This window comes from Caenorhabditis elegans, chromosome I, assembly GCF_000002985.6.
Source record: "Caenorhabditis elegans chromosome I".
Lineage (NCBI taxonomy): Eukaryota > Metazoa > Nematoda > Chromadorea > Rhabditida > Rhabditidae > Caenorhabditis > Caenorhabditis elegans.
This window is the reverse complement of record NC_003279.8, coordinates 6315176-6338147: the sequence shown is the minus strand read 5'-3', so window position 1 is coordinate 6338147 and position 22972 is coordinate 6315176. Positions and strand designations below refer to the sequence as shown.

General features: G+C 36.1%; 5 protein-coding genes across 9 annotated transcripts; 1 reads left to right on the top strand and 4 right to left on the bottom strand.

The window, feature by feature from the left end:
* Nucleotides 1–7966: 7966 nt before the first annotated feature.
* On the bottom strand, nucleotides 7967–8612 carry F26B1.8 (MS Related Protein). The gene is made up of 2 exons (NM_001263250.2): nucleotides 8467–8612; nucleotides 7967–8421 (listed from the first exon to the last, which is right to left on the bottom strand). The coding sequence occupies exons 1-2, from the start codon at nucleotides 8544–8546 to the stop codon at nucleotides 8022–8024; spliced, it is 480 nt and encodes a 159-aa protein (NP_001250179.1). The 5' UTR covers nucleotides 8547–8612; the 3' UTR covers nucleotides 7967–8021.
* Nucleotides 8613–10179: 1567 nt separating this feature from the next.
* On the bottom strand, nucleotides 10180–11527 carry F26B1.1 (uncharacterized protein). The gene is made up of 5 exons (NM_001374902.3): nucleotides 11162–11527; nucleotides 11031–11114; nucleotides 10805–10986; nucleotides 10379–10462; nucleotides 10180–10311 (listed from the first exon to the last, which is right to left on the bottom strand). The coding sequence occupies exons 1-5, from the start codon at nucleotides 11193–11195 to the stop codon at nucleotides 10195–10197; spliced, it is 501 nt and encodes a 166-aa protein (NP_001361944.1). The 5' UTR covers nucleotides 11196–11527; the 3' UTR covers nucleotides 10180–10194.
* A 2601-nt stretch (nucleotides 11528–14128) lies between these two features.
* let-381 (Forkhead box protein F) lies at nucleotides 14129–17859 on the top strand. The gene is made up of 7 exons (NM_059425.4): nucleotides 14129–14172; nucleotides 14654–14903; nucleotides 15186–15346; nucleotides 15397–15556; nucleotides 17119–17254; nucleotides 17305–17413; nucleotides 17459–17859. The coding sequence occupies exons 1-7, from the start codon at nucleotides 14165–14167 to the stop codon at nucleotides 17721–17723; spliced, it is 1089 nt and encodes a 362-aa protein (NP_491826.1). The 5' UTR covers nucleotides 14129–14164; the 3' UTR covers nucleotides 17724–17859.
* hrpk-1 (Heterogeneous nuclear ribonucleoprotein K homolog) lies at nucleotides 17783–20447 on the bottom strand (the record flags this gene model as incomplete). 5 transcript variants are annotated; one of them, NM_170880.6, is made up of 8 exons in its annotated part: nucleotides 17784–18464; nucleotides 18513–18697; nucleotides 18806–19414; nucleotides 19484–19556; nucleotides 19743–19786; nucleotides 19874–19988; nucleotides 20034–20104; nucleotides 20384–20447. In NM_170880.6, 8 exons carry the CDS (start codon nucleotides 20429–20431, stop codon nucleotides 18416–18418), a joined length of 1194 nt encoding a protein of 397 aa, NP_740869.1. The 5 variants fall into 5 exon arrangements, with proteins under 5 accessions (NP_001379657.1, NP_740869.1, NP_001379659.1 ...); NM_001392431.2 differs by lacking the exon at nucleotides 20384–20447 and having other exon boundaries at nucleotides 17809–18464; NM_001392432.2 differs by lacking the exons at nucleotides 19743–19786; nucleotides 20384–20447 and having other exon boundaries at nucleotides 17783–18464.
* Nucleotides 20448–20880: 433 nt separating this feature from the next.
* Nucleotides 20881–22915, bottom strand: ima-2 (Importin subunit alpha-2). Its single transcript, NM_059423.9, has 5 exons — nucleotides 22806–22915; nucleotides 22376–22711; nucleotides 21952–22332; nucleotides 21330–21907; nucleotides 20881–21283 (listed from the first exon to the last, which is right to left on the bottom strand). The coding sequence occupies exons 1-5, from the start codon at nucleotides 22899–22901 to the stop codon at nucleotides 21079–21081; spliced, it is 1596 nt and encodes a 531-aa protein (NP_491824.1). The 5' UTR covers nucleotides 22902–22915; the 3' UTR covers nucleotides 20881–21078.
* Nucleotides 22916–22972: the final 57 nt, after the last annotated feature.

The following is a 22972-nucleotide window of genomic DNA, read 5'->3' as shown; positions in this document are numbered from 1 at the left end:
ATCCATAAAACCGCCACCAATGTGAAAATTTATAAATTTCAGAGAAGTTTATAGGGTCATAAATACTGAAAAATATCATTTTAAATAAATGAGAATCAAAAAGAGCTGGAAAGCTATTGGAAAATCAGATTGAGCATAACAAACAATTTTTACAATATTAAAAACATTAAAATTATATTGTGACACCCATTCAAACTAAAACTTCTTTGAAACACCAGAAAATAGGTCAAAACAGATAAATGGAAAAATCAAGGATTGGATAAGTAGGCCACACTTTTCTTTCTCTTTTATCTCTTTCCTTGTCTCAAACCTTTTTGATTTATATACTTTTTCAATTTGAAATCGCTTCACTTTCTGTGCTTATTTCTATTAAATTTTGCTCTTTCTTCTGCCTTGTTCTTATGATTATGTGGGGTTGACATTTGATTCATTCTTCTGGTCAAAGATTCAGGTTAAAAATAACTGATAAACAGTCACAGTGAGTCATCCGTTTTGATCTGAAAATCATAAAGTTATAGTCTGGAAATATTTTTCCCGAATCGAAATAAAAAAAGAAAAAAAGAAAAGAAAAAGGCAGAAAACTGCTGAGAACTGAGGCCAATTACCCTCGGTTTTCCACATTTCTCCTAGAAAATAAACAATATGAGGAAATGATGAGAAATAGAGGACATAGACACATTAAGCATATGTGCAATCTTAGAAAATAAAGCGAAAAATGTTTTGCATTCAGAAAATATTCACATTATAGAAACAGTTTTCGGATTAACGAACAAAACATTTATATTTAAGCTTGAAATATTTAGGCACGTGTCACACAATACAGTCTTTAGGGCATGGCGAGGGCGATGAAAAAGATGGAAAGAGGCTCCCTCGTGTCGCCTTGAACTGATTAAATGTCTTGATCATCCAAAGTCTAGATTTTAAAAATCTAGAAATTTGAGTTATTAAAAAATGATTCCAGTAAAAAATTAAATCCCAGTGAACGTCGCTCTTTGGAAACATTAGAACTCCTCAATCTGGCGAACTGAAAGCAAATTGAAGTCAGCTGTTATCCTCTTTCTCTTTTTTCTTCTTTTAAATGTTCCATTGACCGCATAAAAAATTGCAAAAAAGTTCAAATGGCAGAATGTGTAAAGAGCACACAATGGGCTCTTTTTTGATAAATGGACGAACATTTGGCAGGGAGGAGTGAAGAATGTAAAGAAGAATAAAATGAGAAGGATAAAAAGGATAAGAAAAAGAAAAGGGCAAATCACATGGGTGAAAGAGAATGATTGAGGAAAGAAATGGGAGAATGGGGCAAGAAATATGTGATTTCTGATGAACGGATGGATCTATTTTGGACATGAATGTTCTCTAATTGTAGTGTATGGTAGATCATGGTAGAACTTTGAGTTGGCACAAAGTTCCATTGTTTGCAGACTACCGATTTTTAGCAGTTATTTCTCGGAAGTACAACTTCAAATGGTAAGTTATAGAACGAGTTTTAAAGTTAATATGCCAAAACTCTGAAGGCTTAATTGTTGATAAATTAAAAAAAAAACTGTCTTGTTCAGAAGCATCGGGAGAGATCCAAAAAAAATAAAAGGGAAATTTGTCTCAATTTCTGTCTAGATACATATACTATAGTCCCACATGACGACAATAAGGCCCTACAAGATATTTCATTAAGTTTTTTTAAATTTTCAGTCAAAGTAGTGTAGTTGTTCAAATTAGGCGGTATTCTGCCATACATAGTTTGAAATCTTGATTTTGTTAACATATTCGTCTATTACTCTACTCACTTTTCAACTGTTTAAAAAGTGCAAATTCGAAAAATCGGTAAAAAAGTTAGTAGAATCGGTAGAACTCTCTAACCAGAAAAAACCATCATCATTGTGAGCTCTGTCACTATTTCCTACTCGTCGTCGCCGACTGAGCAAATATTTAGAAATGAGACGAAACGGACATTTACGGATGATCAGAGGTGGGAGGCGGAGAAAGTAGGAGCAATTTGGAAAATTTTGGATTGAAAAACATGTGTTCCTGAATTTGAGCACATATCAACAACAAATCTGTAGGAACAGGTGTCAAATTATTTACCTGACCCCTCGTTTGAAAACGCGCAAACAATTGCTTATCGAATCTAACAACGGTAGCACTAAACTATCTCTAGTTGGATAGCACAGATTGGCATATTACGACTTTATTTTAAAAAAATCAACAACTTACTATTAGGAGGTTCGCTTCCAGTAAAACTTATTTTTATTTTTTGAGAGACCGAGCTTAAAATTTACAAAAAAACTATTCTTATCAAGTTTTCATGCACTTAAACTATCATTCGAAGAAAATAAAGTCAACGAAAATAAAGCCACTGAAAATTTAAATTTACCGCTTTTGTGTAATTTATCATATGACAACATATTCAATTATATAAATTTTGTTGTATACCAAATTCTACAAAAATGTGGGAATACTGCTTCTTTTCAACATTGTCAAACACAAAAACTGAATCTATGTTTGCTAAACAATTTATTTTTCAATTCAATATATGATGACGAACTGAATATATTATTGTTCCGGGAGCAGCCACCTGAATCACCAATTCTTTTATCGAAAAAGAACAGGAGGATATGCAAATCATGTTTCAGGTAGAATTTAGGTAGAACTGAAAGTATCTCAAGTTGGTTAAAGTATTCGTTTTTCAGGTTTCTTTTTGCTAGAGATGATAGAAAATGTGAGCTTCTTGTGAATTTTATAGCAATGTTTGTTTATAGAAATGCAGTGAAGTATTTGATTGATTCAAAAATAAAGTTCATTCTTGTTGAAAAATTTTAACATGACCTAAAATAGTGTCTTAAAATCACGGGTTGCCGAAAAAGAGCCCTCAGTCGGCAACTTTTGGCCACTATTTGATAAAATTGGCCAAACTCACATGCGCCTATATAGAATCCGAACTCGGGATCAAAATGAGCTCTAAGGAAATATAGTTGCGTTTGGAGATGGAAACAATATTTGTTGTGTCCGATATGTATGAAAAATGAAATCTGTCAAAAATTTCTCCAGGAACTGCGCTCTCCTACTCCTCCCCCTGTTCCCGTATTTCATCCCCTCTCTCTCTTTTTTCTCAAATCCTCTCATTCACACAGTTCTTTTGTTTTCACACTTTTCAGTGAGCAAGAATACTGTGTGCCATACATATACCCGGCATTTCAAACAATGAAATGAAGAAAAAAGTTGAGAAAATATTTATATGTGATATTGGTGATAGCTTCGCAGAAAAAAGAAATGTTGCGGATCTGATTGTTGGATGAAGCCACTTCAAACTATTTTTATAATTGTGAAAACCTCAAGTTAAATCTTCAAGTTTTTAGATAAACTGGACATCTTTTTGTGGATTTCGAGACAAAAAACTATCAATATCTTGAACGTTTTTTTATTCGTTTGTCTGAAATATCGCTACAACATGAATTGTATATAACATAAGATTGAATAAGGGCGTACTTAAAATCAAAGAGGTGTGAACTTACTAGTACTTCTGAACTAGTTTTAATCTATAATTTTTTCAACCTTCTTCAATATTTTCTAATTTTCCACTCAAAATCAAAGGAGCATTGGAACAAAAAATCAAGTTTTTCTCCGTCAATTTTCTTCGCTTATTCTCACCTACACCACCTTCAAGTGTGAAATGAACAATACAGTGGCTCTTTTTATGTTGTAAATTCCAATGGAAAACACGCGTCTGTTCTCAAGACAAGAGAAAATGAAGAGACAAGACAAATAATGTTGACCTATAGGTGCAAGAAAACAAAAGAACAACAAAAAAAACGTAATTCGATATTGTGAAGTTTTTCCCATTAGGATCAAATTTAGAGATATTTTGAAGAACTAATTGAACGAATCAGAACCATTGTTTTTTGCAGTTAAAAGTAGACGGGATAGAAGCGGGCAAGTGTAGACGGATCTCGCGACGCTTCAGCTTAAGGTATATCTAGGCATCACCTTTGTAGAACACTCAACAAATCATTTTAAACTTTGATCAAATTATGACGAAAAATTGAGCACAGTGTGGTGCTAGTGAAGAGGTGCATTAGAGCCGCCCCATCACATCTTGAACGGGTGAAATGTTAAAACCTGAGATAAACTGGTACTTTCTAAAGATAAAATAATTTTAAAGTTGATGAAGCTAAAGAATAAAATACGACTGTAATATCAAGAACATACACGAGTCCTTCTTGACTGAAATTCTCGATGGTCGGTCACACTGACAAATTGTCCCTGCCCGACGAACAGAGAGAATAAGCTATTGTCTGCTTTTCCTCTCTGTTCATTGGCGAATGTGTGTAAATCTTGACACTGAGACAGAAAACAATGCGAAGTACATGAAGAAGGAGGTGAAGAAGGAAGGAAGAAGAAGGAGGAGTGGTTACGAGTAACAAGTCAAAGACACCTACTTTTACTTTTACTTGTTTGAAGTATTACACTGATAGATTAGCTGATTGTAGACGAGAAGCATAGTTCGAGAAAAAATGGAGTAATGAAAAAACGAAATGATGATCAGAAATCTGGTTTAAAAGGTGAAGATCAAGGTGAAATACAATTTTTATTTAGAAATGTGCAGTGTCAACTTCAGCACACTAACCAAATTTTGCGAATTTTTTACCAGGATATCTTTCAGGATATACATCTTCCTGCCTGCCTGCCGCCTATTTTTTGAATTTTAATGGGAACTCAGGTACTTGATGTTTGTGTGTAGATCTACGCATGTCACTTTTTAAAAAATGCAAATTGATTGGCAGAAAATTCCGATAAAGAAATGGATGAAAGCGCGCATAGGCCCGAGGTAGGCGTTGGTCACCTTGTATATTCACAAGCAGATAGGCACTGCTCAGAACACATCGAAAGTATAAAGACTCTATGTGTATTTTATCAGTTAAAAAACATATTTTTTGAGCTGAAAACAATTGAAATATAAGGGATCAAGAAGCAATTGGGTGAAATTATAATAAGAGAAATACGGTAAGTGCAATTTTTGGTAATATTTCAAGTCAATTTTTAAAAAAAACGAGGAATCACAATAGAAATAGAGATCGAGTGCAATTTCGATCCTAATTATAAACTATATAACTTCTGAAATTGACACAGCTGAACAATTGCAAGTGCACCAGACTTACACAAGGTTTATTGTGGCGGAAGTTTACCATTCCTCTCTAAATGGAAAAAATAGAAGGTTGGAATGATATTCAGATTTCAAGAAAGTTAATTCAATTTTTAAACTATTTAATAAGTTTTCTTCTGGATCTCGATGTTGAATCAGAAGCCAAACTATCAAAAAAGAGATAGAAGGAACGAGTTCTCTCGAAAAGAACAACATTAGCTTTGAAATTAGAGACAAATGTATATCTAGATTTGGAGATGAAGCAGGCAAAGAATTGAAGAGAGGAAACATCATCGATCATCATTTTCGAAAAAAGGAGAAAGTGAGAAGCTTTCCGAGAAAGAGAAGAACAATTCACTTGGATTAGAACTGCATATATACCATGTTTTAAAACAATAGAAATACAGAAGTTTATAATTCGTCAAAAAAGTTCAAAGATCGAACAAATCATTTGTAGCGAGTACGGGAATAGGTACGAGGCAGGCGTCGGTCGCTTTGATTAATTCTAGACAAATAATGGTAGATAGGCTTTAACATTGTTTTTTTCGATTTCCAGGGTTTCCAGGGATTTTCTTGGAGTGCAACATTTTCAAATGGCTCAGCTTATCGGTAAAAATTAGAAACAGATCACAAAAGGAAACAAATCTGTTGAAAACTTTATGAAACCATTGCGAGTTAATGAATAGCTAACAAAAAAGACATTTGGTCAATTTCCAACTGGTCTGGAAAATGGTATATTCTTATGCAGTTCTAGTTATTTCCCCATGAATCAAGTTTATTTGTTTCTCCACTCAAATTATAAAGTCGGAAATCTGTCGTGGGTCTTTGAAGTTTAACAAAAATCAAAAAACTGTTGAACCAGAGTTTAACAATGGTTTCAAAATGTTACAAAATAAATAGAAAACGAGATTCGATGATCTTGAGTAGAGATGAAGATACAAAAAAAAACGAGAAAAAGTGATGATGACCTTGGAAGAAGATGACATAGAACGCTGTGAAGAAACAAAAAAAGGTTCCGTGTTTCACTGTGTGTTTTAATTTTCATTCACTTACAACAGTCTCATCTTAAAAATTGAAAAAAAAGAAAAAAATGAGATGGATTGATTTATGTTTTATTACAGGTAGAAAGCGAGGTAAATTGCCATACATTTCGAAGAAACAATATTGAACTTTTTCAGAAATTTCAAGCATCGCTGCAGGTTTTAACCCACAAAATGCTTAACGATAAAGAATTAAAATGAAATTAACATTTTTAAAAACTCATAGAAAATGCTTTTTGGCAGTTGACTTCCAAAATTATGATAGGTTTTTGAAATTACTGTGAGAATATGAAAACATTATTATTTTTAATTTTGGAAATTTTTCGTAGAGATTTAAGTATTTTTGCTCCATAGAAATAGTTTGAATATTTTTGATTCAAATTTTTAACTATTAATTTTGAAATATGTGAAAAATAGTAGACTTGAGATGTCGAAGAGAAGTAATGCTAGGCTAATAGAGCAAATGCGTTTCATGACAGAGTTCAAAAATTTAAAAAAAATTTGATGAAGGTTTTCTGAGCTAAGTTTTTTATAAAGAAATAAACGTCCGAAAGTGAACAAATGTATTTTTAATTGCAACAAACCATAAAACAACCCATTAAAAACACATAAGTCAATATTTTATGATCGAAAAGTTAACGATCAAATGAAATATAGAGCAATTACTTCAAGTACTAACGCAAAATTGTTAAATGAAACGTTAAGGAAAAGATAAGGAAGTGATGGAATGTGATTGGAAGTAAAGAGATTTGCTCTTCTTTCCGTCAAGTGGCTCAATGTAGAGGTCACTCCCACTCATCACGCTTTTCAAATTGAAATACGTTTCTTTGATGAATTTGCACTGGGAAATGGTGTTAAATAATAACTTATTCAATTTCCAACTTTTTCATTCAAACGAAAATTATAAAGAAAACTATAACCTACAGACATCCATATTCTCCTATTTCTTTTAACACAGCGGACAAGCATATGCAAGTTTTGTTTGTGAAATATTGAAACAACGACTTTTACAGTACCTGAAGTACCTGAGCCTGCCGTATGAAAAATAACAACTTCCATTCAAATGGCAAACCTAAAAGTTTTTACGCTGTTTTAAAACTCAGCAAATCAATTCGAAAGCGCATGTGAAACTGACCATCGAACTATGAGAAAGTAATGAAAATTGGTGAGTTTGAGCCAATTGTGAGTGCAAGTTGAAGAGGAGAGAATAGTTTCAATAAAAGTCAAGTTGTGGACAATCGGACATTGAAAGAGGATGAACATATAGAACACACACACAGACATGAAGAGGGATATAAAGAGTGGAGATGATGAGAATGGTCAGTGAGTGAACAAACTGTCTGTTGACACGATCTGTTGGCACATATCGCAGATGCAAAATTTAACTTTTATGAGGTTCCAAGAAGGAATAGTTAGCAAGTTATCTGAAAATATCAGCTTTCGTAGGAATGAGGATCGTCTTTATTCATGTGTTTTTTTATGCACATTGATAATAAAATTGTACGTTGTAACTTTGCAAATTCTGTGAAATTAATTCCAGGAATATGCGAAACATAAGAATGAGTCCCCAATACCTCCTGCCAACTATTTACCAGAGCTTGCTTTTTATTTTTTATGCAATACTTGGGAAAGAAGTGGACGGCAAACATATTTTTGAGTTCAAGATGAAAGTTCACGAACAAGCCGAACGGTTTTTATCAAGTTCAGAAACAAAGACATATTACGATAATAACATATTATTTTATTAACTGCAATAGATTAATGTAATAAAGACTTTTGAAGAACTTGGTTATCACATAATATTTTATTCAGTTAGTATAAGTTAGCAACAGAGATCAATCAAATCATTGAATCAAAGCGAGAACGACCATTGGGACAACAATGAAGGTTCCAGTGTTGTAAGCAGCTTTTGTGGCATTGGTTGAAGTTTCTCCGAGCAAGTCATCAGCAGAAGTCATATTTGATGCAACAGTCGATGAAAGCGATGGACGAGAAGCCGCTTCAGTAGTTGCTTCGACGTTGTTGGTAGCTGGAGTATCAACTGGAGTATTGGTTTCAGCATTTACAGTCTCTTGAGTGGATTCTACAACAACAGCTTGTGTAGTTTCTTCAACAGCTTCGGTGGTTTGAACTGGTTCTGTAGCTGGTTCTGCTTCTGCAACGGCTTCGGCTGTTGTTTCAATGTGAGCCACAGTTGCATCTTCAGTGACTTCAGTTGCATCTTCAGTGACTTCAGTTGCAGTCCTGGAATAGAAAAGTAAAAAAGAGTAATTATAGAGAACAACTCACACAGCAACGGCAGTATCGTCTCCATTGACAATTGGAGCCAAGATGAGGAGCATGGCGAACAAGATGTTGATTGATTGCATGTCGGTTGATTTGGTGCAAGTTTGCAAGATGATGGTTAGTCGAATGTTAATGTTCAAGTGAGAACTGATTTTATTTCAATTTTCTCATCCTCACATCAACTTTTATCTCGATGTTTGATCGAACTTTACGTGAAATACGTATTCATTGGAAATTGGAAAAGCTCACGTTTACCTTCAAAATATTTATATTAAAATAAAAAAATCATATGCTTTTTTCAATTAAATGAAACCAGCTGTTATGTACCACTACAGTAACCTGATAGTATCCTTACACTATCGGAGAACCCCAAAAGGCTTAATCATGTAATCAGGTAACGGGTGTGTTGTAATTCCGAACTTCTATGATCAGAGATAATTTTTCACAACTGCCGATTCCGAAAATTCTATTTTCAAACAGACCTTCCCAGCATCCGAGAAATATCAAACACGGTATTTAAAAATTGAGATTTTCGAATTGTTTCTTCTAAAAGTGTGGCACAAACATTGATGGTGTTTGTGCACAAATTGGAAAAAAAGTGCAGAAACTTCTAAAGATTATTTTCTGTGTTCGTGATTTAGTAGTTTCGAATTTCGTAGTTATATTGTATATTGTATATAGAAAGCATTTGGATTCCTAGGTTTTGGGGTTTCAAACAAAATAAAAGTTGTGTGAGCTGCAGTCGGCTCTTTTCTGAAATTGTTTAACTGACACAGGAAAAATAATGCTTCAGATCGACAGGGATCCAGAAAAATTTGCCGTCCAGTTTACTATAGGTACGGTTTGTCAGTCCTAGTTAAATATATTGATAGAACATTTCCCTGGATGGTTTTGGAGTTCTCAGATAGTATAAGGATACTATCAGGTAACTTTAGTGGTACGGTAAGGGTTGGCAGGAACCGTAACAACTGGGTTGATTTAATTGAAAAGAACAGCTGAACATGCTTTTTTTATTTTAATGTAAATGTTTTAAAGATAAACGTGAGCTTTTCCAATGTCCAATGAATACGTATTTCACTTAAAGATCGATCAAACATCGAGATAAAAGTTGATGTGAGGATGAGATCATGTTTTCATTGTTTCTCAAGGAAATCAAAGCTGTTCGGCTAAATTCTGGATATGGCAAGAATCTTAGGGCATATGTTTCATTTTTAATATAAGAAAGGTCTTGCCTGTTATGGTTCGAAAAATTAACATTGCACGCAAGGTTTCGGGCAAGTCATCCAGGTGTTAATGGAAACTACAATCAATACAGTTCTGAAGGCAGCACACCTGAAAACTTGTCGTCCATTCCCACTGTGAAAAGCGGTGTTCTCATGACTGTTGTTCGAACAGTTCTACTATGGAGTCATTACAACCGCGTTTGTGGCTGGAGCGTGTTCCATTTCCTATCCATTCAATAAATGGAATATCGGAAGAGACTTCCGACGTTATTATTGTGCTCCACAAAGAGTTGGGCTGTCGAAGAGAGATAGCCGCCTAACAGGAAATCAGCATCGTATTGATAGATTTTGCTAGATTCTTAGATTCTTTCCCAGAAAAGTAAACCGTCTCGGACCATGCTTCTAATAAAATCGATTTAAATGATAGGACTTGTAGCGCGGAACTACAATATTTTTACATGATTTTTAAAAAATAAAAATGAAATTAAATGTAAAAATCCACATTTTATTAAAAATTCGGAACATCATGAAATTGTTCAACTTGTTTGATTGTGTCTGTATCCTCTGTTGGCTCCAGTGGCATTTGATACCCAGGATGTATGGGACGAGCATATTGAGGAGGTGGCTGAAATGTTTTTCAAAACCTTTTCTATTTCAAACCTTTTCTATTTTGAAATCATCAATTTACAAACCAAGTAAATTCGAGGCTCCGGGTTCATTTGCTGAGGCATTCCTGTATTCATTGGTTTATTTTCAAGACGTTTTTCTTCAGGTTTCTGAAATACGAAAGTAACTAGTTACTACGCACGTAACTTATTAACAGTTTTTGGAAGAATTGCGAACAGTACTGCAAATTAATTTTGCGAAAAATGTGACATGTGTGCCCTTTTACGAGCCTACAGGTCACCTCTTGTTTCATTTATTTGTAGAAATATATCCGATTAATAATTTTAAAACAAAAAGTGAAAATCAGACTTTTTTGGCAACGGGCAACTTACATACAGGATTGGAGGCCCATTTCAAATATCCCAACATTTATGATTTCAAATCAATCAAATATTTTACCATACCGAACTTTTGATTTGAAAAGTTGGATTACACACTCCTTTATTATATACCTTTGCGACTTTAACAGCTTTCTTTTTTGCAGATTTTGAGTTTGAATCATCCTCATCGTCTTCAACATCCTTTTTACTTTTCCTAACTTCCTTTTTCTTAACTCGAGCTTTTTTCTTTTTTTGTTTTATAGATTCCGAATCACAATCTTCTTCTTTTTGCGTCTTTTTCCTCTTCTTTGATTCTAAAAAATACAACTATTTAATAAAGTCAAAAAGATCAATTTACCTTTCTTTTTCTTTTTTGCACACTCCAATCCAATTACAGGTGTCAATAAAATTGAGACAAATATGCCAAACAGTACGAATTTTTCTGGAATTGAAACAACTACTAGATAGTTTAGAACATTAAAATTATACCATTGAATAACAAATTAATCATCCACTGAAACATTGCTTGAAAATCTTCAAATCAAGTAAAATCATCAGAAATAATTAATATATGTATACAATTTGAATGGAAGATGGACATTTCACTGGTTCACGTCTCTTGGTTTGGTATGTTTTTTTCCAAATGTTTGAAAATCTTTATTTTACGGTGATTAGGCATTCCACAAAACAAGAAAGGCTTGTGAAAAAAAAATTTTTAGGGAAATAAACTGTTTCTTTTTTTTAAACTTTTTTTCATTTTCAGATAGTTTTTAGAATAAGAAATGCCAAAACATCAAGTGAAATCGTTAATTTGTCCAGTAAGATTTATTATACCCTGTGAATCAATTGGGTTATCTCTTCTCACTACTTCCACAGACTGGCCTCCATCCAGAGCAGAATCCAAAAGTATCGAGTTTCCCTTATTCTTTGCGTCTCACTGCTTCTCACACTCTCTTGCATAATGTGTTTATAAGATGAACAGTAACAAGTCACCAGATAGGGCTCACTCGGGATGATGACTTCGTGCGAAAGGTCATCTGAGCAATTGACGGAACACGGTCTAGGTGACAACTAGGTAGGGGAAGCATACTGTAGAGAATGCATATATGATCCTTTTTGATCTAGGGTGTGTGTAACAAACGGTTCACTAGATCATTATTGAGTTACTCAATGAATGGTAAACAATTCATTGTTTTTGATTTAACTAATGAAATGACCGAAAACAAAATAACCTAACAAAATAAGCATTAAAAAATTTTTTAAAGTAAATTTTCATTTGAGAAAAATGCAAAATTAACAAAAAATGGAGACTCTGCATTCATGGCAAGGGTTCTGAAAATCGATTGCAACTTTTGCATGTAAAACCCTTAAAATATTTGAAACATATATATTTAGAAAATGAATCGGATATATAATACAACCTTTTTTAGAACATTTGGTAATTTTAGAACCATAAAAGTAGTTTTCGGTAAGTATTTAGATTAAATACTTTTATTATACTCCAAAATAATCAAATATCATAATAACAAAATCCAAAAAAATTAGATTTTTCGAAATTTTCCGTAAAATTTAAAGTTTTTGCAAATTACCAAATTTTCACAGAAATAATCAAATAAAAATTTTCGTTCTGAATAATTTCGAAAATTGCGGCAGGGTTTACCTCTAGAATGTTGAAATAAAAACAATTTAAAAGCAAATAAAATACAAAATTTGTATGAAAAATTAAGCCCCTTCACCTTCACCTTCGGAGCACCTTCGGACCTTCAGGTGAGCTTGTTGTCGACGAGTTTTCCAAGATCCTTGACCGATTCCTTCCTCTCGGCATTTCGTCACAACTTTTACACCAACTTTAGCAACTTAAGCGCCAACTTTAGCGTTTTGCAACTTATCCACCAACTTTAGCAACTTTTTAACCAAGTTTAGCCAATTTTAGAAAAATTTTCAGTGCAAATTTTGAGGGCATCCCCAACTTTAACCTATTTTGCCCAACTTTAGCAACTTTTTAACCAAATTTTAGCAACTTTTGCACTTGGCATTTCTAAAGTTGCTAAAGTTGGTAAATAAGTTGCGGCGATTTGCCGAGCTTGTAATCCTAATTTCATTGAAAAAAAGCAAGTTGTATGCTACAACAATTAGTGTTATTAAATGCATACAGATTGAATTGAAATATCAGAGTTCAATATTATCATCATCGTTCCCCACTCATTCATTTCCCAGAATGATTCATTCATGTTAAGTGTTCTGAAAATCGATTTCTGTTTCAATTTATGTTTAAAGAACTGTCACTTCGACTATTTTCCATACAATCTATCATAGCTCATCTATCATATCGAGAAATTTCGAAAGAGCTCCATTAACTGAACGGCTCACTCTTCATTACTCAATACTCAATTCCATCCAGCCATTTGACACTATTATACTCCAAGAGCAACTCATTCGATTCTCCCCCGTACAGAAATCGACACCACTGGAGTTCGAGAATGTTACGTAACAGGTGTCACCCTTACCACATTGAACAGGACAGTAGTCACAGGCAGACAGTTGCCATGTCTGCTTTGTTTATGAAACTTGAATATTTGCATACAAATGTTGTAGTTTCGTGCAATTTAGTACTTCAACTCCATGGTCCAGGTCTGAGTTACAATATTTGTACAGGTATATCACAAGTAGTTACGTAATATCATTACTACTTCCGGTAACGGATGTCGAACATATTTTCCAGTAGTGTTTCTATGACGAATCAATCATATTTTAAAAACTATTTCTTCAGCACCTTTCTGGTATGAGTGATAATCAATGCAATATGGTAGGTACTCACTTTATGCCTTACCTCATTTCTACCTGCTTACACGCGTACCTTTAATCACTATTTCTTATTGTTAGAATCTCTCTCTCTAGATTTCTTAGAATATTAGGTGAACTCAGGTGTTAGTGTTTCACGGATTGCAACTACATTTATAGCAAATTGCTCAGATAGAAATTGAAGAAAAATCAACTGTACTGTAGTGGTAGGCACGGTGCCGCCAGGCAGGCGAATAATCAATTCATCATACTTTTCCCTCATCTTCTCAACCAGATGTATGTCTCTTCAACCACTTTTGCCAACCAAAACTTCTCGCCCATCTCATCACCTCGTATTCTTCCCTAATTTTTCCAAATTGTTTATATTATAGTCATCTCCTCGTCTGTTTTCCATCCATAAGCCACCACCCCATTCTGCTCTCGTTCGTGCTCTTCCTTCCACCACACAGACGTTACCGTACTCCGTGCGAGAGCTATGGGATGGGGCGGAGCTTGCTTGCTTGCGCAAGAGGCCATCAGTTGGGAAATACAAGTTTATTGGGGTCATCTCAATCTCCTAAATACCCTAAGTTTTGTAACTTTTTATTGAGTATACATTATCTCTTTGTCTTGAGTTGTTTTATAATTCCTGAATTTTTCAAAATCCAATGTTACAGACTCATCAACTTCAAATAAAATATTCTTGGAACTATGGAATGGTAATAATTTTTGGCATTTTATAACCTTTTACTCTAAAATCTTATAGAAAAATTCCAAGTTGGCGACTGTGCTAAGACATTTCAGCCACTTAATTTCAGTTGATTAAATTTTTTTAAACAGAAATTTTGATACCGATTTCAAACTACCGTATTTTCCCTCTCAGACTTGCATTTCGCCTCTTGCTCTATTTTGACAGTTTATATCTCGGTTGTATTCAGTTTTATTAAAAAAGGTTTAACAACAAAAATATTTTAGACGTAGTTGGTAATTTTTGATAAAACCAAAGACCGAGATATGAACTGTCAAAGTAAAGCAAGGGATGGGCTGCATTTTGCCGCAAACTGTGTGAAATCACAAATCAGATCCGGTTTAAAGCATATTTAACAGACATCTAGAAATGCTATCGTGTTTCTGAAACGACAATGAGGAACTTAAGACTTTTGTTATACTTTTAGTGCATCAAAAGATAAACCATTTCAGCTCAACAGCAATTTATTCTCTTGCCAATGCTCTGGGTCCACTGAAATTGGATAGTACTGCTCCAAACAATTCGCATCGTACAATTAAAGCTGAAAACTACTTTAATGAGGATGAGGAAGATTACAATGAGAACTCGCATGAAGATTCGGAAGATTCAAAAGAAGACAGTGATGGACAAGGATGTAGATCAAGAAAAAGAAAAGAGAAACCACCATTTTCTTATATTGCTTTGATTGCTATGGCTATTTCAGTGAGTTTTCCCTCAAGAACGCATTTTTAAGGTATCACTTAATTTTTCTATATTTTAGTTAGTCATTTTACTGACAACATTTGTTCTTAATTATTTGAATTAAGTAAAATCTCGGATTCAGAAAATCAAAGAAATGATTTATCGTAGTAAGATTGTAAAATCTGAAGTTTGTGCAAAGTTTTAAGGGAAGAGCATCTTAAAAGCCAAACATGTTATGTTTTAAAGTATAAGTATAATTTTAAAAACTGTGTATTCCTTTTGTAAAGTCAATCTAAATTTCAGAAGCGTCCGGACAAAAAGGCAACATTGGCTGAAATTTACAGTTATCTTCAGGAAAACTTTGAATTTTTTCGTGGAGAATACGCTGGATGGCGGAACTCTATTCGCCACAATTTGAGCTTAAACGAATGCTTCGTTAAGTTGCCAAAAGATACTGGAGAGAGGTTAGTCTGATGAAATACTTCACACAACTAAACTCATACAATCTTCTCAGTTATCGTGGTCGTAAGGGTCATAAGTGGACAATCAGTGATTCATGTGAGTTCATGTTGGAGGAAAACGGATTCCGTCGTCGTCCACGTGGATACAAGGCCAGAAAGAGAACTCATTTTCCGGGAGTCACTGCGAGCAATGAGATGGGAATCGGTGGAGCGGTGAGTGAAAGAGTCACGTGTGACAGTTGAATTGTATAGGACAAATGATCAAAAGAGGAAGATTAATGTGACAATCTGTGAACATGTGTCACTAATAGACAAACATTGAGACAGGAGAGGTAGTACATGAAGATTTATTTATTGGTTTCTCAAATGAACCGCGCGTTAAGGTAGGTGGTTCAATTGATGAGGATTAAAAAATATGGGAAAACTCATTAAGCTTTTTGAACTGATTTGATATTTAAAATTTATATAGCTTTATCTGCGATATCCGTAAACTGCATAAATAAATATACGGTTCTGTGTCACCATAACAGTGTATACCAACGTATCAAAGCTTATCAACTGCTAAATATTATCTAGAAGAGGCGATACTTTGACACAAAATTTCCCCTAATTTCGATAAATAAGAAAAACTCGACAGAAACAACACAATTGTATTTCTGTGACAACGTGAGACGTCACTTTAATGGTACATGGACTTTTTCCATTGGGTCCCGCCACGATTTCACTAAATTATGTCGCTCCCAGTCGTCAATGTTGAATTTATCGTGCGCCAAAGGGAGTGCTCTTCGACCGATAACTGTCATGTTCCCAAAGCTTGTGACATGACATGATCGAATTTCAAATAGAATGCGCCGAGTGACTTATGGAAATACAATCAATTTCCGATGTAATTAATTTTGTTTTGATTTAATACTGTGTTCTTTATGCCAGTCCAAGAGATCGAAAATTCAGAATTCTTACACTTCGCCTATCGCCACTTTTTTTTAGTAAAAAATTTTTATCAAAAATTTGATCAAAACAAAGCCGCACAAAAATGGTGTGTGCCTCGAAGTAGCAAAGCAGCACGTTCCTAAATTTCAAAAAAAACTTCACGAAAAAACCTGCGATTATCGACCATATGTTGATTTTAATGAGAAGAACTTTGTTTTAAAATAATTTTTTGGAAAAGCGAGTATAACCCAGACGAGAAGGGCGATGTTTGCCCCAAAAACAAGCCACTTCGAAACGTTTTTTTTTGTAAAATACAAACGGGTGTGCGCCTTTAAGTAAGATTTTCACTGTGAAATTTGGAACTTACAGTACTCTTTAAAGGCGCGCATCCATTTGCATTTTGCAAAAAGTTACTTTGTGTCTGGGTATTTTATTATTACGTATACGTTGAAAGAGATGATTATAACTGCTGTAGCTTATGCGCATGGGTCTCGCCACGTTGACCACGGGTTAATGTAACCCGTGTCAATTTACGGGTCGGTTTCGCATCATATACTTTTAAAATCTTGCCAGAAATTGTTTATTGAGAATTATGATGTAATTGCGGTCCATAAAACGACACAAGTTACAGTAACCCTTTGTAAGCGTGGCGAGACCCATGCGCGTATGATACGGAGATAATTTTCATCTCTTTCGACGTCTACATAATATGCATTCAGTCTAATCGGAAAATCAAACAGATGAGCCATTAAAGTATTTGCTTTAATCGTTTACGACCCATGAGTAACTATACTTTTGTGCCTGTAGAAATATTGCAAATAAACTTTTAATTATCCATTTTCCAGACATTCGATTATCCATCATCCACAACTGAATTAACTGATTCTGGTACTTCTTCTTTGAATACTGACGTTAAAAACATTTTATTGAATGGTGGAGAAGACTTTGGACCTTCTATTTCTGATCAATTAGTGTCATCAAGTGAGTCGAACAATTAATTCGAAAAGTAATTGAAATTCTGAAATTTTCAGCTACCTCTGCTGTACTTCCATCTTTAAACGGACCTGATCAGTCTCCAATCTACCCTAATTATTTCGGCTATGGAACTGCTGAATTCCCAATGCAATGGGCTTCACCAACGTATGAAACAAGTTTAAACTTGAAGACTTCTAAATTTAATTTCAGATATGACTGGCCGTATTATGCAACTCCACACATTGGATTATGTTCATCGGATTTTCCTGGAATCTCGCCTTCTCCAACTGTTACTCCTCAGGTTTCCCCATATTTTTATCCACCAGCAATCACAACGGCCTCGAGCTTCATGGATGATTGGCGTTTTGGAGTTTCATCTGCTGCTGTTGGCGCCTATGACAGCTCCGCGTCATTTTTGGCCGCAGAGACGACTGCTGGGGATGTTGCTATTCCACAAGATTTATCGGATTGCTAGTCTTTTTTTTAATTGTGCCTTATCTCTTACAACTTTTCTCGAATATAAATAAAAACAACAACCAATACAATATATTTATGTAAGGAAAAAACAAACGCCCTTAGGAGATAATTTGCAAGGACATGGGGGATTGTGGGAGCGAGTCAAAGTGCCTAGCAATCTACACGCACATTCTTTAAGAAAACATGGAAAAAGTATTAGAAGCATATCAGAGAGCTGGGTGATCTTTTTTTCTACTTCGAATGGTATCGAATGATATCATTTTTGAAAATATTGGGCGTTGTGGTGGTGGTGGGACAAACGGGATATAGTAGAGAGATCAAACCCCAAGTGGGGACAAGAGACTGATAACAACGTTTTGAGAATAAGGATTCCAGATAATAAAAATTTGGCTAAAGTTCCAAGGAATTGAACATAGGAAGGGAGGGTAAAAAGAAACACGAGGAAGCCCTACTTCTTACGGAAGATGTAAGCAAGCAGGATACATTTGTAAGAAAAACAAGAAAATAGAATAACGACAAGGTTTGTGGAAATAATAAAGCTGACAAAACTGAATTCATAAGATTTGAAACAGTTGCGAGAGAATTCTTTGGTATTTGTTTCAGAAATCTAGCACAGAATACGAAGGAGTAGATAGCTTTGCATGATTCAACTTTTTGTCAGAAAATATAGAAGAGTACGAACACCAGAACCTAGACAGATCCACCGAATCGTTCACGGCCTTGGGTCGAATTGCGGACACTGAAACAACAACTTTAAACATATGTTTTATTGTTTTTCACTACTCACCATTGCTGAAGAAGATACTGAGCACTGTGAATTTGTTGTTCCGTCCCCTTGATAGTTATGATACGTTCCGGTTGTCCATTGCTTTGTTCGAGAGTAATCTGAGCTCCAGACTCTTGACGAATGCGAGCAATACGTTCTCCGCCACGACCGATGATGGTACCTCCAAGGTCGGATGGAATCGTCACCTGAAACGTCTTCATGGTCATGTAAAGGCACTAAGGCATTGTTGTTTGATTTTTTAAACTATTATACGTTTTAAGAAGCGCGTAGCGTAAACGTTTTTTATAAATTACCTGCGCAGTAGTAACTGGTCCTCCGCCACCAGGCCCATAACCATAACCAGCATTGTTTGGAGCACCGAATTGTCCTTGTTGTGGAGGATATCCTGGAGCACTCATAGCGTACCCTGGAACAGGTCCTGGCCCTCCGCGGAACTGTTGGAAATCGCCGGCTTCGAAGGATCTCTGACCACCTCCTTGTGTAATAGCTCCTCCATACGATCTTGGTCCACCTGGAGGTCCTTGCCCTCCTCGTTGTGGCGCTGGACCGCGATTGTTTGGTGGTCCACCTGCAGGCATGTTTCCGGGAAAACCTCCATAATCAGAGATGTTGGAAGGATCATAGTTGAATGCAGGAAGATATGGAGTTGCAGATCCTTTGATTGGAATTTCTTTCAACTCCTTCATAACTTCTTCAATTATTCCCAACACATTCTTCTGCTCTCCAGATGTTATCAACACACGATCGGTGGATCCAGGCGCACATCCTGTGAAAATCTTCAGACGTGCAGAGCATTTCTCACGGAGCTCCTTAATTTTGGATCCGTTGCGTCCGATAAGAGCTCCAGCATGTGACTGATGGACGAGCATGCGCACTTCACACGGATCGCGCTCCGAGAAATTCTGAAAGTTTTTAATGCGTTGGGAAAAACACAAAATTGCGGAGTAATTGAAATTTGTCTTTCAACTTACATCTTCCAAACGTGGAAGCACATCCTTCAAGATGTTGAGAACAGTCTTCTCATCAGCAGTAACGGTGCAAACGCTGAAATATTGACAGAATTTGCAAAAGAAACACGGAACTGAAGGGAAAAATAATTGAAAAAGGGGAAAAACACATAACGATTCTTTAAATGTGTACAATAATATCGAAGAAATTGTGGAATCAGATCAATGTGGGCCGTGATTGGGAATGTGATTCTGATGGTCTGGTGGACTTGGGCTTATTTACCGTTCTGGGGTATTCGAGTCGGGGACTTGGACATGGGCGTTGAACTGAAAATTAAATCGGGGTAAGGAGACGGGTCTCTATCGGGTCAATGTTCTGAATCAGAAACACAAAAGTATTCCGGTAAAACTTACTTCTGCACGAAGGCGTTTGATGTTTTCACCGCCTTTTCCAATGATTGCTCCTGCAGATTTGCTGCTCACGAGAAGTCGCACTTCAAATTTTCCTTGCTGGATTGCTTCGGTAAAACTGAAATAAGAAATGTTTCTTAGCGATTAATAAATGAAAACAAACCCGTCAGTCTTCGGTCTCTTATGGCGACCAGTGCGATCACCATCGTCATTATCGTGCTCTCGCTTCATGGCCTGAAACAAATTTATTTGAATAATGCTAAAAAAAAATTAGATTTTAGGACGAGGAGAGAGCAGAATGCAATGTTTTTGAGTGGTAACAGTGCCGTATACGAGAGACGCAGAGAATGAGCGTACACGCAGTGCGGCCTACGAGCGTCGCGCACACTTGGTGCAGCCACATTTCCCGGGTCAACAAATGAATGTTGACGTCAACACGGAACAAATATTTCATTCCAGCTTCCCGGTATATTCCAAATAACACGCTCCCACAATTCTATGAAATGGGAATACCTTCGGACTGTCTGTTCCATTAATAGCGGCTCCCACTTTGATCATCATTTTGAGTTTGGATGTACTGCAATTAATGTGTGATTTAACGAATTATATTGAATTTTAATTATTGGAAAAAGCTGAGAAATTTGAAGTAACCGAGAAATAGCTGTGAAGAAGTTTAAAAAACTTTTTTAGGACTATGAGCCGGATCTTGTCAAGTTTTGTTATCCTAACCAAACATTATTGTGACAAATGCTTCAAGTGGAAATTATTTTTCAAATTTCGTGATAAAATCATTAAAATTAACGACAAAAGGCATCATTTCAGTTCAGCCGGAAGAAAAGAAAAAACAAGGGATATTGAGTCCAGATTAAAGGCGCAGACAATTTTCAGATGGGTCCCGCGACGAACACATAGACAAAAACGCGGATGTTCAAATTAGCGAGTGAACAGTTCAACAAAGAAACATGAATGCGTATTGAAAAATACGCGCATCGTTTTCCCGGTTATAAAAATCATATGTTCCACTTTCTTTTCATTCTAAACAAATTGTCAATTTAAAGTGAAGAGATCAGTTAAAACGGGGTCAAATATAAATACGGGTAATACACACAGATGAGGGTAATTCTAAAAAAAACAATCCAATGTTAAATGTGAGAAAGAAGAATGTTACTATGAAATGACTACTAGAATGATGATAAGTGTGAAATAATTTAGAAACTCCATTTGTTATCTTGTGGATCGGCATTCTCATGAGACTCCTTCTCTCCAGCATCATCGTCGGTGAAGAATTGAGTGATGATGCGGTAAGCCTGAGTATAGATCTGCTCCGATTGACTTTCCTGGAGGCGCTCCAAACTGTCAAGTCCACCATTCTCTTCGACTTGGTCGTGAAGAATGTCCACTTTGTGAGGGTAACTGGAATCACATTTTTGAGAGTGCTAATTATCTAATAAAAACATACCCATTCTGAACAGTGAGCATAAGAGTATACAGAGTCTCCAAAGTATTATTCAGCATATCAGTGTTAGTTTGAAGAAGGGCTTGGCACAAAGCAGGCACTACATTGTCTTCAAGCATGGCGACAACTTGACGATTTGTTCCCCCTTGAGCCAAATTAGAAAGAGCCCAAGAAGCCTCGAACTGGCACTTGTGATCTCCCGACTTCAGAACATTGATGAGAACTGGGAGAAGATTTGCGTCGAGGACAGCTTGAATCTGCTTCTGAGTTCCAGCAATAATGTTGGACACCAACCAGCAGCACTCCTTCACAATGCTTGATGATCGCGTCTTTTCCATCAATGGAAGAATTTCATCGAGTGATCCCAAGTCGATAACCGCCTGTGTCAGCGAGTCATTTCCAGTTGCAACATTACCAAGAGTTCGGAGAGCCGGAGCAACAAGGTTTTCAGCTTCTTTGAAGAAAGCGACGACGTGAGGAAGCACACCACTTTCTCGTGCCAATTCGATTTGCTCATCTGGTCCATCAGTCAAATAAGAAACAGCCCAGCATGCGTCTTGACGGACTTGACGGTCCGTGTGCTAAAGTGAAGACGTTAATTGCGATCGAACATTTTGACAATTACCTGAACAAGTTTGACAAGACCTTTCGACAGAACACGAAGAACTTCTAATGGGGCATGTGGATTCTTATGACGGCACATGTTGGAGAATGCCCATGCAATGGTACGAACATGCGAATCTCCCAGTTGATCGACTTTCTCCATCAAATGCATCAACGCCTCCACTCCATGGCATTTAATAACATAATCACGAAGTTGAGATGAGTCTCCAGCAATGTTAGCGACTGCCCACAAAGCTTGCTCCGAGATCTGCGCACTCTGATGAACTGAAAGATGGATCAGTGGAATTGTTACTCCGGCTTCAACAGCTGCAATTGTTTGCTCGGTGGAACCGGAAACGATATTGGTAAGAGCCCAAGCTGCTTCATATTGAACACGCTCGTTCTGAAAATTGGAAATTATTGAATGGAAATAAAGATCGACCTACCTCAACGCTCAATGCCTGAACCAAAGCCTGAAGCAAACCGCAGTGAATGACTTCATCAATAGGTGGATTCTTCGTCTTTGATAGTGATTTTCTCAACGACTCGAAGCATCGAACCATATCATCTTCCGATGGATTGTTGGAGAGAATAGCTCTAATCTCATCATTTGACAAACGGGTTGATGATTGCTGATGAGATATCTTCTCTGGCTCCTCGAGCTCCGATTCCGAATTGCCACCTTCATCGACGTCGACGATGTTACGGCGTTTCATCATCATGTCCGCTCCTTTTTGCTTTCGAATTTCAACACTGCATTCAGTACGACGACGACGGAGCTCCTGAACAGAACAAATAAATAAATCTCGCAATTACTTTAAATAAGTCGGATAGTAACATTTTTGCATGAAATCTGTTATCAATAATTTAACATACTTCATGCTTGGTGAGATTCTTGTACTGTTGAAGGCGGCCTCCCTCATCCTTTCCCTCTTCGGCATTGTGAGACAGGCTGGTTTCGGTGAGAGTCATAGTTAAGCTTCAATCTGGAAGAACTTATGTGAATATTAAACAAAAATAACACTATTAGAAAAAAGTAGGAG

Bases quoted from the DNA above. Each gene is read 5' to 3' on its own strand.
- let-381 (NM_059425.4), top strand. The intron at 14,904-15,185 runs GTGAGTTTTCCC...TCTAAATTTCAG, and splicing joins TGATTGCTATGGCTATTTCA to AAGCGTCCGGACAAAAAGGC. The intron at 17,255-17,304 runs GTGAGTCGAACA...TGAAATTTTCAG, and splicing joins TGATCAATTAGTGTCATCAA to CTACCTCTGCTGTACTTCCA.
- F26B1.8 (NM_001263250.2), bottom strand. From the start codon at position 8,546: ATGCAATCAATCAACATCTTGTTCGCCATGCTCCTCATCTTGGCTCCA. The intron at 8,422-8,466 runs GTGAGTTGTTCT...TTTCTATTCCAG, and splicing joins GACGATACTGCCGTTGCTGT to GACTGCAACTGAAGTCACTG.
- F26B1.1 (NM_001374902.3), bottom strand. From the start codon at position 11,195: ATGTTTCAGTGGATGATTAATTTGTTATTCAATG. The intron at 11,115-11,161 runs GTATAATTTTAA...TTTCAATTCCAG, and splicing joins GATTAATTTGTTATTCAATG to AAAAATTCGTACTGTTTGGC. The intron at 10,463-10,804 runs GTATATAATAAA...TTCGTATTTCAG, and splicing joins AAGCTGTTAAAGTCGCAAAG to AAACCTGAAGAAAAACGTCT.
- ima-2 (NM_059423.9), bottom strand. From the start codon at position 22,901: ATGACTCTCACCGAAACCAGCCTGTCTCACAATGCCGAAGAGGGAAAG. The intron at 22,333-22,375 runs GTAGGTCGATCT...TCCAATTTTCAG, and splicing joins TTCAGGCATTGAGCGTTGAG to AACGAGCGTGTTCAATATGA. The intron at 21,908-21,951 runs GTAATTGTCAAA...TCTTCACTTTAG, and splicing joins GTCTTGTCAAACTTGTTCAG to CACACGGACCGTCAAGTCCG.